General features: G+C 40.7%; 1 protein-coding gene across 2 annotated transcripts in view; it reads left to right on the plus strand.

Annotated features, from left to right (window-relative positions):
• The first annotated feature begins 3935 nt into the window (after positions 1-3935).
• The window catches only part of tle3b (TLE family member 3, transcriptional corepressor b), a 35745-nt gene continuing 24177 nt past the window's right edge, over positions 3936-15503 (plus strand). For both annotated transcript variants that reach the window (XM_037691520.1, XM_037691529.1), the window contains exons 1-6: positions 3936-3982; positions 4466-4566; positions 4808-4871; positions 6684-6728; positions 14434-14496; positions 14912-14986. In XM_037691520.1, the coding sequence (XP_037547448.1) occupies positions 3959-3982; positions 4466-4566; positions 4808-4871; positions 6684-6728; positions 14434-14496; positions 14912-14986 (372 nt within the window). In that variant the 5' untranslated portion in view covers positions 3936-3958. The remainder of the gene's footprint in view (positions 3983-4465; positions 4567-4807; positions 4872-6683; positions 6729-14433; positions 14497-14911; positions 14987-15503) is intronic.

Genomic DNA, 15503 nt, shown 5'->3' on the forward strand with positions numbered 1-15503 from the left:
ATGTATGTTTGTATGTATGTATGGATGTATGTATGTATGTTTGTATGTATGTATGTATGGATGGATGTATGTATGTATGTACTGTATGAATGTATGTATGTATGTATGTATGTACTTTATGAATGGATGTATGGATGTATGGATGGATAGATGCTAAATATTCAAAACCTGTAGAATAAACATGTCAACATCAAGGTTCACAACTTCACTCATATAATTTCATAACTAGCATTCGTTATCACATCTTTTTAGGCTTATGACTCCTTTAGCTTTTTCTTAGCTTTCAAACATGGGCAGCTTTTGCACATCTTTTTCTAGTAAGTTTAACATTTTAGCACATTTTCCAACTCTAGTTTAATGCTCCAAATGTTTATAACTCAAATCTCAGTTTATCGTGATATATTTATTAACTCAGCTGTCTACAGATTGGATTAGGCCAGACGAGGAGTGGCCAAGGGCTATCATTTCACCTCTTTCATGTACACAACTATAGCTCGGATCACAGTGGGGCGACTTGACACACCTATCTGCATTCTTTACTTTACAAATCTGGGCATAAATACCAATACATCATTATTGCCTGACTTCTCTATCCTTTTTGGCTCTTGCACTGATGTCAACATTGTTGACATAGTCACTTCAGCTGTTTCTGTAGAAAAACAAACACATGTTGTGGTTAGTGGCACAAATTTATCTTACTTTTTTTTATAGACATATTACCAGTGATATGGAACAAAAAGTGAATAGATTATGTTATTAACCTGTCCTTAATGAGTTTTTGCAATGAATTTCTTTAGTAAGTATGAGCCTACAGTTGATGTGTATAAAACTACACCAACATAAAACCTGCTGGGATAAAATACAAAAATCTCTAAATGTTCATAAAACAACAGGTCATTGCCTGACACCTGTTATTCTCATACAAGTCAACATGCCTGTGTCTATGGGACATGCTAAATCAGCTATTCACTGAGACCTGGAAGTGTTTCCTCATAAAGTTTGGGTTTTCATAAAGAAGAGTTATGAATTGTTATGAATTATTTCATGTCTGTTGCTATCTGAGTTCTGCAATTGTGACTGCTACCAGAGTAATTTATCATTAAGAGAGGTTTTGTGTGAAACCCTTCTTTAAAGTCTCCCAGTGAGTGTGTCGCTCACAGTACATGAGTTATTATCCCAACTGATGTCGCCACATCTGCAGGAGGGATGCATTTGTTGCTAGGCAACAGTCGGAGCATGCAACATGCTAGCTCCAGTCCAAATTCGATGCTTGCTTTTTGTGTGCGCTTATTGTGCCTCAAATATGATAAAATGATGCAAAATTCAGTTGAGGTACTAAATGTTCCCAGGAGCACCTGCCTAATTAGTTTTTTTTTTTTTTTACTTTGTAATCTTCATAACTGAACAGTAAAGCATACAAATTATTCCAATTATCTAAGATTTCATTCACTTCATTAGCATTTGTTGTTAATAAAATCTGTACTCATGAACTCAAAGGTGCCCCTTACTTTAAAATCCTCTTGATGATTGTGTTTACTTTTTAAAAAGCACTAGAATTTTTTTTTTTTTTTTTTTTTTTTTTGTATTCGATTTCTAACAATGCCTCTAAAAATCAGGAAATTGACAAACCAAGCTTGGTGCACATGCAGAAACGCTGTTCTTAATTCAAAACTTCAAGGACCTAAATAACACCTAATCGCAGTTTTAGAGGAAACTGAGGGCCGAAACAGATGAGTGAAAGGAGCCATGCGAGTGAGGTAAAAGCTTTGTTTTGCAGCAAATGTTTTCATGAAGGGGCTGAAGAAGGGGGGGTAGAACTGATATTTAAGCCCCTACTGGCTTTTTTTCCCCTGCTTTTGTTTTATGCAGGGCTCTTTTTACCACATGGTAGTGACAGATTGTTTGAGCTGAAAGGAAAAGCCATTCGAAGCTAATTAAGCAGCCATTCCAGGCACTGTTCGCAGGCAGGAGGGAGAGTAGCACAGGCATTTGTCAGCGCCGTACCCAACGTGGGTTTAATTGACAACCGGAACCCATGACTGACAGCGCTTCCTGTGTTCAGCCAATAGGATGCCGCGCAGTAGAAAGCTACGACATCATTGGATAGAAAACAGCAAGGCGGGCGGAGGCGGCCCCACGTGGGGCAAGTACAGTGAGTAACACGTGATAGGCTGATACGCCGACGTGTTGTAGCCTACGTATTGATGCTGATAGGAAAGCTTGTAGACGCTTGAGGTCTCGTTAGAAATAGGTCGATCAATTCAAGTCACTCACAGGACTCTACTGTGGAAGGTTTTATCTTCTCAGTGTTTGGAGTTTGTAATGAATTTCAGCGTTCCTGTGTTATTTTGAGCTTGGTAATGAGAGGTACTTCTTTTTCTTGGCAACTCGTCTTTTTCAGTTAAATGCGGAAATATGATCTCAGGTGATCAAGGCTTTAAAGTCGTTTTAGGATCGTATTAGCTTCAGTTAAAAATTGTTTATACAAACAGCACATTGCACAGTTTTAAGGGTAGCATTGTTAATTGTGTTTTAATAAAGTCGTGGATTTGGACAGAATTTGATAGACATTCGTAGGATAGAAGTCGCTGGCTGGCAACACGCGACAAACATATATTATTGTTTTGAATAAGTTGTTGAAAAGAAAAGAATCACTTCGCATCCAAAATGGCGACCGTGTGAAGTCACACATTACCGCCCAATCAGAACGCTTGTTTTGTAAACCACCCCACGTGGGGACCGCGTTCTGTGATTGGCTGCCTACGCCGAGCTCCTTCGGAGAGCCTGATTGGCTCCTTCACAGCCCTCTTTCGGCAGTGAGGTCCTCGTGCTAGTGCACAGTCTGTGTGTGGTACGGCGCGCGGCTGAGGAACTGAGCACCCAACGGCAAGCTAGCAGTGTACTTCGCAACGGTCGACATTTTTTTTTTTTTCTACAAAAATAACTGGTTTACGCGCTAATTTTTTAATACCGGGACTGGCCGGAAGATTCTCGCACTGCCACTGGATGTAAGAGAAGCTTTTGTTTTCTAACTTGTTCGTCGGTTAACAACTCGTCGGGCTCCGAGGGTTTTCAGCGTCCGACGGAGAGACGCTCTCCGCCTCTGAATCACCGGGCTTTAAAGGACTCTCAAGGGGCCAAAGAAGACGTCGTGTATTAAAAAAAAAAAAAGAAAGAACCCCGCAAACGACGGCAGACGTTTTCTCGCCCAGGTCGTACCTTCCCAAGGATATTAAGCGTTGTGTGTGGATTTATTTACCACCTGTGCTGAGAAGGGGAGGAATCTGTCGAGACAAAGGTAAAAAGGGCGACACTAACGAGGCGGGTGGTGGCGTGGCTTCATGGGAAGCTGACTTTGAACGCAGCACCTTCTTGTTTTTGATCTCTCCGGACCTTCAAAACACCCACGAGTGTTTTTTTTTTTTTTTCCTCGTTATGGAAACGATCTCATTAGATGCAGACGCGATAAAAAAAAAAAAAAAAAGCATCGTGTCGTAGCGGGTGATGTGAGAAGTGAAAACTTTGGGATTTATTTGATAAATGAGCTAAACTCACTTCTGTTCTGTGGCTCGCTGTAATGCAAACACGCATCAAAGATTAGGAATAAGTTGGGAAAATATTAGATTTTTTTTTATTATTATTAGACTTTCGACCTCAGTTATTCTAAAGCTTTTTGTTCTGGCTTGTGTTTACTTGATTTAGCTCCTCAAAGTGCTGCTTTTTCTGTTTGTTTAGGTCCACAGAGAGGAGGAGGAGGAGGAGGAGGTGATACATCTACTGCTCGGGGTTTTATAGAGCGCCTAAAGCCGAGAAAGGGCTTTGTTTGTCCGCCGCCATCCTGCTTATACTGGGGAGGGGGTGGCGGTGATTTACCGCACCTTCTCTGGGATTACCGTAAAGAAAGCGGGGAGGGGAAGAAAAAAACACCACATTGATTCCCTTGTGCAAAGAACTCAACATGTATCCACAAGGCCGGCATCCGGTAAGTAGCTCTTTTGGCACTGTTTGTAAATTGATGCAAATAAACCACCCTTCAAAGTAACTTCATTAGCTCTGAATGGAGCTGCTGATCCACACCTTGCTATTTGTAATGCTTTGAGTCGTTTCACATGGTGGGCGGGAGAGAAGCTAGATGTTTATTAGCAACAATGTTGCTCATAAGTGGCTTTCTTAGCACATTTTGTTCAGTTTTCAACAGCTTGAAAGGGCCACTTGTGCACCAAAACCAACAATAGTCATCATGCAACATAACTGTGCGGATGGAAAAAAAAGTGGCAAACCTTAGATTTAAGTCGTGTTGATGAGTAAAAGCTGTCCTGTTATGGCTCCAAAGACATGAGAGGACAAACCGCCGGGAGATGAATCTAGATTTGCAGAGAAAAACAAGGAAGGTGGTGAGAGGGAGATGAGATGATAATGATCATGTTATTTCCACTTGTGGTAATTGCACTGTTGCCCTCTTCAGGCACCCCACCAGCCAGGCCAACCAGGCTTCAAGTTCACAGTTGCAGAGTCCTGCGATAGGATCAAAGACGAGTTTCAGTTCCTGCAGGCCCAGTACCACAGGTAATGACTGTTGGACTGTACACGGCATTGGCTTCCTGGAAACAATAAGACGAGGAACCTGCTACTGTTTTTGGTTTGTGCTGCAAGTCGATATTCAGCCTTCAGAACCAATGCTTTATCAGACGAAACGTGCTCGACATGTGTTTAAGTTATATGCTCCGTCAGGTTGTTTGCTTTCCAAATCTTGACGGTCTTGCTTGTATAGATAACATCATTTGTCTCTCTTTCCTCCTCCTTCAAGTCTTAAAGTGGAGTATGATAAACTGGCCAATGAAAAGACAGAAATGCAGCGTCACTACGTCATGGTAAGTGTAAGAATTGTAAAGCTATGATGATGATTTAACACCCTACCCACCCTTTTGCCTCAGGTGAACAGTCACAGGTGGTTCAACGCAATTGTTTTTCAAAGATCTTGTTAGATCGTTGACGCACACTCGTGTTTTCATTGGATAAAAAGGTGCCGGGTGGGGGTGAGCAGAGGGGCAGCTGAAATTGTAGCCGAGGTCAAATGTCCACCTATTGATTATGGGGAGTGTCGACCCCCAACCCCCATCTGTGGCTCCTCTCTGTGACCCTTTCCCACTCCCACCATAGCACACCCAACTTGACCCCACCAGGAGTTAATGTCAGCTCTGCTGGTTTTTTGTGCTCGAATCAGTGGGTTTCCTGTGTGTGTTTTCTGTTTATAGTTCTAATAAAATCCAGTCCACAAAGTGAAACTTGTGTCGCTGCCACAGCTTTCTCAGACTCTGAGTCGGTTTGTGTTCTGCTGCTGATTAGTTCACAAGTGGAGCGCTCTTAAGTACATGTCCAGAGAGCTGGCTTCTTAAATGCTTCACCACATGGGTACTGAGTGACCTCTTGTGATCAGGTTTCAGTTAATAACGCTACATGCAAATAAACACACAGCCTTTTAAGACAGTCACATACTGAGCAGATCAACATTTTTGGGCCAACTCTCCTGTGAAGCCTTCTGGTATTCCAACAAAGCTCTTTCAGTAACACGGGTCTCACCATTCTTGTTCAAGTTGAACGTTTAAAATCCCCCTAAAATTGTTTTATTTTTGAAGTTCTCCATCTATTCCTGTTGCATAGTTTTTAATTTGCAAGATTTTGGGCCAAAATTTGATATTGCACTTTTGTTTCTCAGGGAACACCTCTCACATTCTCTGGCAACTTACTATAAAGCAAGGCAACATATTGCGTGGTTATGCCTGCACAGCAAAACAACTATTGAGCCATTTAAAATTCAAGCACATTTGGTGTATGATTCCTCCATATTCTTTTCATTATTTTAATGAGAATGTAAGAACTGACACGAATACCTGATGGTTGTCAATGTGCTTTAAAGGGTTAAAAATAAAAGTATTTTAAAAACTGATACACTGCATTAGGTTCTGTTTGCTAGAGGCAAAGACACTTTTTTGTAAATACAATCCAGCTCCAAGGTTCGTTATCCTGTGTGTGTAGACAGCAGTTTCTAAATGAGAAGTGACACAATCAGCTTTGTGTATGAGCATGAGTTTCATGTTTGTGTGTTCAAAGAAATTTCTTCAACCAATTGTTGCAACTTGTAATAGACAGAAGGGTTGGGGGAGTGTCTGTAATCAGTGGAAGGTGTTGGGTTTGTGTTCAACAAACAAGACAAATGACTGCACTTCAGTTTTGGATCTATCGTCAGGTTTAGCATCAGCCAGAGATAGTATTGTGTTTCTTCTTGGATGAGATCATAGTTTGTGCTTATATAGGACGCCAAACAGATAAAAACGTGCGCCATGTTATTGTAGCAGAAAAAGTGTGTGCCATCCTTAACATTTCTGGTTAAAGTCATTGTGTGTGTGTTTTTTAAATTTTTTTTAATGACTAAACCCTTTTGAGACAAATCCAACTTGTTTTATGTTTGGGTGTTCTTAAGAGTGGTTTTCCCAGTCGTGTCCACAGATAGCTTCTGTGTTTGAATCTAATAAGCCTAGATTTATTTAGGATTTCTATTCAGATGTCTACGTGTAAATTATACCATTAAGGATAATCACCTGTCTTTAATAACTGAGATAATCTGTTGTGGTTTTGAAACTTCAGTTTAGTTTTTTTATTAAGTTTCTGCTTCTGTTTTTCAGTATTATGAGATGTCCTATGGGCTCAACATTGAGATGCACAAACAGGTATGTATCCATATCAGATGGTATGTGCGCAGTTGAAATAGTCATGTTTTTTTTTTCTTCCATACTGTCTTCGAAACATGAATGTATGCATGCATGCACACCTGACCTTAGTTCCTACTCATATCCTTGTAATGCCTTTAAGAGGCATGCACAAGCTGGCTCCCTGTAGTAAAAAACGCTGACAGGGTAAATAACAGTGAGGACACACTGCCTGATGGGGTGGTTTGATAAGATTAAAGTGAAGTATTTGGCAGGCAGTCTGAGAGTGTGTTTGTGAGTGATTTGTTCTTCTAAGTGTGTGTTTGTGTGCACATCCTGTACATGTCGGTGCTGTTTTGTCTGCATCCTTGTTGCCAGTGAGGCTAAGAGCTCATTAGTATATCTGCCACCCTGTGCTAGGTATCATGCAGATGAATAATGAGAATATGTCTACAGTTTGTTCTACACCACTGTGGAACTGGGTGGCAGAAATATTAAAATAATCAGAGCATTTCACTTTAATTTGAATATGGCTTCTCTCAGTTTGCAGTTGGTATTGTTTGGTTCCTCGTGTAAGGAGATTAGTTAAAGCTAACTTTAAATCCAACAATTATAAACCCAGCTCATGAGTCCTGATGCTGTTCTAATTGTTTTTAACTATTTATTATTTGTTTTAGTTGTCTTCTGTGCTAATTACGTGGTTCCACTTTAAAGCAGCTCTAGATGAGTGTGTGACTGCGAGGACTCTGCTTCTGATTAATTTTGAAAGCACACTGGTAATTATTAGGCACATTCCTGGCACTAAAACTGTCCTCGGGACAAACTGCATTTCATAACTTTGGTGTTCTTGTACTGGTTACTGAGACTGGCTACTGCATGATAACCTGATGTTTTTTTGTCTTATCTTGTTTACTTAATATTTGAAGAAGAAAAAAAACATTTATCTGCAAAGGACATGCACCATGCCTGATGTGATGAACATATCTAAAGCGATATCTAAAGGATTGTTGAGTTTACAACCCTTTTTCTGAACCACTGTGTTCTTGGTTGTCCTCAGGCTGTTTCTGTAAGTAGCAAGTTGGCCACCTGGCCTAGGACATTTGATTGTTGTACTTGATGATTGATTGTTTTGGATGGGTGTGTTCTGCAAGTGTTAAAAGCCTTGAGATTCCACAGGAGGTTGGCTTGAAACGTAGCAGTGAAGGCTACCTATGGGACAGATCTGGTGGGCAGGTTGCAGCCTGACGAAGTCCTCCGGATGGGGGCCGAAACGTTTCTCACTTAAAGAAACTGGTCCAGATGACATGCTTTACCAGTAACTATTTTTGTTGGTCTAAAGCAATGTTTTAGATGGTGAGGAAAAGACAAACTGAACAAGCAAGAGACAGAATTATCCCAACAGTTAATCAACTTTATCTTCCTGTAACAAGCTCACAGGAAATGAAAGTTACATAACCAAAGACGACTTGACTTGATTGCTGTTGGACTAATGATCAGCTCACCTGGCTTGTGCTGCGTCATTTTACTTGGTTTGATGTGTAAACCTGAGGGCTTATAGTCCCAGAAAGATGATTTCTGCAGCATTTTTAGCTGCAGGTTTAAAACTTAGAGGCTTTGTTTGTGAACTTGACATTTATGTTACAGCAGCAGGTAGGAAGTGAGGTTTCACATAAAACAATCCATATAAATGTTGTAAAAGTTAAACCCTAATACAACAATGTTCATAACATTATTCACACTGTTTTACACTCAAAATAGTGACTGTAATGTTCTGGAGCAAAATATTGCAGGATATGTTTTTATTCCCTGCTGTTAACTAGAGACTGAAACAAAAATGAACTTGTCTCATAAATGTCTCAGTCTTACAGCTTCACTGAGGGTGAATCTAGATATTTGTGCTCCTGTGGTGAACGCTTCTTATTGCACTTGTGATTACCGTTACCTCAGAGTTGAGATGCTTTAATCAGCCGTTCTGTAACTGAATTTGAGAGGCTCCACTTGGAATAATTCACCTCAGATAAACTCAGTTTGTTCAACTTCCTTTCAGGAATGCCACCTCTATAAACATGCCACATAAATTTCATAAAGTAAACAACAAAAATATTAGTTTGAGCTATATAGTATTAGATTAGTTGAATAATATGTTTTGCAGATGACACGCTTGTAAAATGTCAGAAGGTATTAACAGGTTAACAACTCTTCAGAGTTTATTTTAGTGTTTTACATCAAAAGTTATAACTAGTTGGCTGTGATCAAACATATAACTTTTAGGTTGGTTAAAAAATAGACTGGCAGATCTAAACCACACTGTTTTAAAAGAACCTTCTCTTTATTTAAACACATTCACAGATCAGTTCCATGTTGTTATAAAGTAACTTGGTTTTAGTCATTTGTACAAAATTTACAGAAGATTAATTCACTTTAATATTATTTCCAATTCCTTCATTTTTATCTCCATCTCCCATTTCCATATTTTTGTTTCAGGCATGCTCTTTTTGCTCTTGTTTTTTTTATTTTTATTTTTTCCATTGCTTCCTCCTCCCATCCCTTCCCCACCACCTAGTGGGGTGATGTGAATGATGGCCCTTGTGTCATTAGTTGTGCGATGTGATGTATGAGAGTGGGAGTCTGTGAGAGAGGCAGAGACTAATAGCGGTGGGGTGGACGCTTCGTGGCCCTGAGATCCAGAAGGTTAATGGCATCAGTGGGAGGGTGGCCCAGTTGGAGGGGCAGCACACTGCTCAATTCATCTGCTGTTGACGTTTTTCGTCTGCACGTGGCGTGTGTGTTTGTTTGTATGTGTGCGCGCGCTAACAAGGTGTGTTTTCTAGTTATCAAAGAGACAAACCTGCCCCACCCCCGTGCACATTTTTGAGTTTTTCTGTCAGTCATTTATCAACAATAAGGAGGCTGGAGCTGTGTATGATGGGGGGGTGGAGCTGCCTGTTTTGGATGGATACTGATGGACAAAACAAGGTGGATGGAGTCTGGAGTGAAGAGGCTTTGGAGTAAATGGGTTAATCGACTTGTCCTGTGCATCTCCTTTGTTTGTCAATAAGCCCAGTGGAGAGCCCTCTGAATAATTTATTATTCCTGCCACCCTTCTTCCTTTCTCTCCCTTTCCCTCCCTGGTGAACAAGTGTTTGTGATGACATCAGCGAGAGGTAAACAAGACAGCCCTTAGCTGTCCCTGTATTCATTCTGAAGGGAGGGAGGATGGATTATTGAATGCAGGCAAGTATAAGACTTTGCTTGTGTTGAAGATTTATTGCAATGTGAAAAACATATCGGTGGTATAACTTCATGTTTGTTGCTATTCCAAGAAAGCTGGATTAAAAGGGGTATGGGCAAAAACATGCGCACATATGCACATAGAAATATCCCCTACGTGAAAATGCTATTTGTGTCTGTTCACACAAACATGGTGTAATTGAGGCTCCTGTAGACGCTCAGTTTTCCCTGTGCTGCTGCAGAGCTGAGTGGTTGTCATGAAAGGGATCTGTGTGGCTGCCGGGAGGTAATTTGTTTTGACAGTGTCTCTTATGATGGCAAAAAGTGCAGGGTGGAGGTAATCACCCTTGCTTGCTGTCAATAAGTGATTTTAATTAGCGCAGCTCATTAAGCTGCCTCAGCAACATGCCCTGCTGACTGTGTTGTAGGTGTGGTGGGGGTTGCCTAGTTTTTTTTTACTACCTCTGTTCTCTGCTGTGGTCCCTGTTTATCGCTTGTGCCTGTCTACATTTTAATTTAGTCTCCCGCTTTGGAAAATCACAAGCAAAGTGAATTAAAGAGATAAATTAATCCCAAGGATTCACTGTGAAACCATCTTTCCTGTTCTGTTTGCCTGCTTGACTTTGCTTCACCTTCGGAAGCCATTTTGTGGTTATTGTGCTTTGCTTATCCAACTCCTCACTTGTTGAGTGAGTGAAGGAAAGAGGAAAAGGGGGCTTTATCAAGAAGATCATGTCTGTTTCCTCCAGGAAGAAGGTGAAAGAAGGACCAGGGGAAAAGAGAAACAGAGCTTGTGCAAATGAATAATTTATACAGGATTCCTGGAATTGTTTGCCAAGGTGATGATGGTCGATCTGTCTCAAAGCCAAAACAAACTAGGAGAACACACGCTCACACTCTCAAGAGAAGTTGATGAGGTTACTGAAGGGTGTGAGACAACCTTTATTTTGATAGTCGGGCTAGAAACGGTGGTAAAGTGGTGCGACAATTCTTCTTTGGGTGTATGCATGTTCTTAACAAATTGATGGCAGGAGTTCTCATGGGGGTGTCGGTATAAAGAAGCTGCAAAATTTAAACTAAAGCATTGAAAGATTGCCAATATAACTTGAGCTGTAATGAAATCAGTTGTAATCTGTTTGAAAACAGCTCATTTCCATATGTTTCATTGTAGAAAAGCATGTCACTTTTTTTTCATGGACTCAAAATAGACGTGCACATGCAAAATTGTCCTCATGCATTTGTAATGAACAAGTTACCTCTAAGTGCCTCTTTCTTTCTTGGTTCTGGCTGAGAAGATAATTCCCAAACAGCCATCTCTGCCTTCCATCATATGCCACTTGTTTTCCTCGCCAATTGAATGCTCATCAGAGACTCGACTCTCCACTTGGGGGCTAATGCCTGGAGCGACAAACAGCCAAACGGCTTTCAACACACCATTGACAGAGGGATGCAATGGAGAGAGCGAGCCTCTCAAGGCTCTGGTGCTACTAGACTAAGCTGAGTACCTGTAATTGTGGAGTTGCAGTGAAAAGCTTCTGCTGGCTCAAAGGCCTCTGTTTTCAGCAGCTTTAAGTGACAATAAACTCTTTCTGTCTCTGCTTCTGAAAGCACTGTGGAAAATGGTTTCTTCAAAACAAAGTGAGAGTCACTCTGAGTGCTGTGACTCATTGGATTTGTTATCTCATTTAAAAATATCTATCAGTTTTTCTTACTACAAATAGACTATACATCTGTTTGCTCAGTGAACTCTGGATGGAGTGTTGTCACTACAATGGGGGGCAAGACGTTCCTGCTTACAGCAGTAGTTTAGTCAGGGGGTTTCTGGTACATTTTTCAGGTTGTCATGTTTGTCTTGTTTGCTCTCATGTTCCCTAAAATTGTACCTAAGATATCACATTGTATGAAAATATGTGTTAAGAAAGGACGCAAAAAAAGTGCTTACCGTATTTTTCAGCCTATAAGTGGCGTTCTTTTGCATAATTTGCGTGCCCTGCGACTTATATGCTGAAGCAACTTATTTTTGTTTTCCCATATTTATAAACCAGTTTTTGACTGAAATATGACCGTTTTCATTCAATCTGACTGAAAATATTGAACACTACCTTTTTCAGCTGCTAGATGGCACTCTAGTAGTATGGCATGCCGTTGTATCATGTAATAAGTAAAAGTGGCTTTTAATGACAGTCGGCTTGCCGTAGCCTGCCACCTTCATCCAGCTCGCCTGGAGCAACCGTCAAATCAACTTCATTTCGCTGTGCCGCCCTGGCGAAATGCAGCTAGTTTGACCATTGAACTGCATTTATTAAGTAAAAGTTAAACTGAAACACACCTTTACTATAAAGTCCAGCAAGCAAAGAATTGTTTTTAGGTGGTTATCTTGTTAAATTTCGAAGAAATGTACAGCAAGTCCTCCCATGCATGCTCCTACTTCTGCGTATCGGCTTTTGAAATGCAGCTGATTTGACCGTCAAAGTGCATTTATTACGTAAAAGTTCAACTGAGACACACCTTTGCTATAATTTCTAGCAAACAAATAATTGTTTTAGGTGATAATCTTGTTAAATTCTTGTTAAAGTCCTCCTGTGCACGCTCCTGCGGCTGCCATTTGGCAGCCAATCTATTTTTGGCACAACACCGGTCCACGTTTCTGTGTTGTCAGTGGTGACGCATAATAGATGCGACTTATACATCGAAGCGACATATTTATGGATTTTTTCACTTTATTAGACATTTTTGGACTGATTTGACTTATAGGGCGGTACGACATGTACGGCAAAAAATACATTATGAATTTTTCATCCATATCTCCTAGACACTAGTTCTGTTTGGGGTTTATTCATTTTTCTCTATAGGTGCTGAAAATATTATTTTTTTTTTTATGTGGTACAATAAATTAACCATTCAACAAAAAAGGCAGGGTGCACCTACATTTTGTGAATGTTTCTGAACTCAAGCGGTGGCTCTGAAGTGGTGATTTTCCTTCCTGTGTGACTGGGGCCTTGTAATGTTGCTGTAATAGCAGAGTATCAGCATACAGCTGTTTCCACAAGCCCCATGTTGCTCCCCCTGCAGCTATTTCAGTGTAACACTGAAACACTCTTACCCTGTTGGTGTCATTGTGTACAACCCCCGCTAATGATGATGCTTTATGAGTCCCCGAAGAGATTCCCCACCCCTTCTTCATTTCAGCTTACCCCCAGGTGCAGCCCCTACCCGCCTCCCCATTTCCAGTTATCCCTCATTAATTTCCCGTGCCGATCAGATCGACAGGCCGAAAATTCACTTTAATGACCTGCTTCTGTGCTGCGCCTAATATGATTTTACAGGCTGTTCTGGTCAGAGCCCCTGTCCAATTTACATAACGATAAGCTGTGCCAGATAGCGTTGCCCCAGCAACAGAAGAGAGGGAGATGAGCGAATGAAAAAGTAGGAAGAGCACAAAGAAGAATAGTGGAGATTAGTACAAGGGGGTGTGAAGAAGCTTTTGGAGGGCGAGCAGAAAGCGTAGTGTGTTCGAGGTCAGATGGGGGTTGTGAGATGATTCCTGACAGGACAGCAACGGTCTGCCCCCTCCTCCTCTCCTTCGTTCTTTCCTTTCCTGTCTCCCCCTACAAAATAAAAGGACACCGAGGTTTAGCAGAAAGCTAATGACGCCTTCTGTTCCCCTCCCTCCCCTTTACACAGTCAAACAAGGTTAAGGGAGTAAATGAGTGGAATGCAGTAGCATATAAAATGGCGGGAAGGAACTTTTGAACACACACACCTGCTGGGCCTCCACCCCTAATCTCTTGGAATCAATTAGTTCACCTCCTCCTGTTCAGTCAAACCGCATTACCATAGTGTCAAATCGGAGAGCTTCGCTTTACCATTCATCACCCCTCACATGCTCTATCCAAGCTCTTTTATTCTGCTTTCCACTTTTGTGTTTCTCTTCTCGTTTTTTTTTAGCTTTGTAGAAAGTGCAGAATTTAAAAAAGGAAATTGGCTTGAGCAAAATGTCTTGGGACCTCCCAAGTGCAGTAGACGGTCAGTACAGCCCATCCATTTGTCTAAATGCAGCTCTGTAAAGTGCTCCATGAACATCGAGCCTTGCAGTATCATCTTACTCTGCCAGCTAATATTGTGTGGTCGATACCAAAGATCCTTCTGACGGATAAGGCAAGAGAGTTAACCTGTCTGCTGTAGCATGCCCTACACCCTTCTTTATGGGCCGTAATTATGAAGTATAGACCTCATTAGGCTCTCTCCAGCCAGATGGCATTAGCATATTTCAGCCTCCTAATGAAATAAAGGCCTGAGCTTAATGGAGGCAAGGGGGGAGGGGGGAGTGAATTTGTTCTTGGGCGGTCCCAATTTGGTTACAAATACATGGTTGACCCTGATGGACGTTGCAAACAATGTTTTATAGCTAATTTGCCAATTTATCTGCTGCTCCGAACATGCAGTGTACTGGGAAGATGCTGTTCTAATACTTTTTCTCCCCCTCCCCCCACAGACTGAAATTGCCAAACGCCTCAATGCAATTCTGGCTCAGATCATGCCATTCTTGTCACAAGAGGTGAGTGTCAACATAAATAAAACAATATATTAACAGATTAATTCATTTCTTTCACAATGCACATGCATATTGAAGAATATTGCAACAATAGTTGTTTGATTTTTCTTGTGTAATAATAAATCTTTATACATTTTGCAAGTCAAAAGTTGATTATAGATAAAGGAGATCCTAACAATGGAAAGTTAACCTTGTTTTTGTCACTCGGTTCTGTATCATTTTGATGTACAATTCTACATATCCATTGTGTATATGTTTTTATATTTAATTTTAAGGATTTAATGACGATATGCTTTCTTCGCAACTGAAGTCTCAGTTTATTATAAACCTGAGAACTGGCAAAGGCTGAGAAGTTGTATTTGAATCGAATTTTATGCTTTTTCTTTCAAGACTAATTTTTGTGTTTGGTGTCACGCAGCATCAACAGCAGGTAGCTCAGGCTGTTGAACGAGCCAAGCAGGTGACAATGACTGAGTTGAATGCTATCATCGGGGTACGTGGACTTCCCAATCTGCCTCTGACTGTGTGTATACCCCCTCTTCTTCTTTCATTTGACCTGACAGGGACTAAACTGCATGCACTGAAGAGGACTATCACTTTGATACATGATACAGGCTCTACAATATCTTTAATGTTGCTTTGAACAAAAAATGTAGTTCACTGTGTTGATCAGCAGACTTTCAATCCTCCTGTTTTGTAGTATTTGAATCTTCAAGTTGAATATAAACTAGTAAAGCCGAGGCCTCTTCGTGTGTGCAGACTTGTCTCTGTCTCCAGTTGTTGAAGTTTTCTTTAATTCAGTGTTTGCAATGTCTGTCTATATGGTGTTCACAACTGTGTATTTTCTCATTGGTGTTTAATTATGACCTATTAGGGGTGCAAACGTCTGTCTGGTGATTCAATGCCAATTTTTGGTGTCACGATTCGATTTAGAAACGATTTTTCTATTAAAATGTTCAGAAATTTTGTTTAGATTATGTAATTGGCAAGATTAAACAACATTGTAAACA

This window comes from Nematolebias whitei, chromosome 2 (assembly GCF_014905685.2).
Source record: "Nematolebias whitei isolate Nwh7 chromosome 2, NemWhi1, whole genome shotgun sequence".
NCBI classification, from domain to species: Eukaryota; Metazoa; Chordata; class Actinopteri; order Cyprinodontiformes; family Rivulidae; genus Nematolebias; species Nematolebias whitei.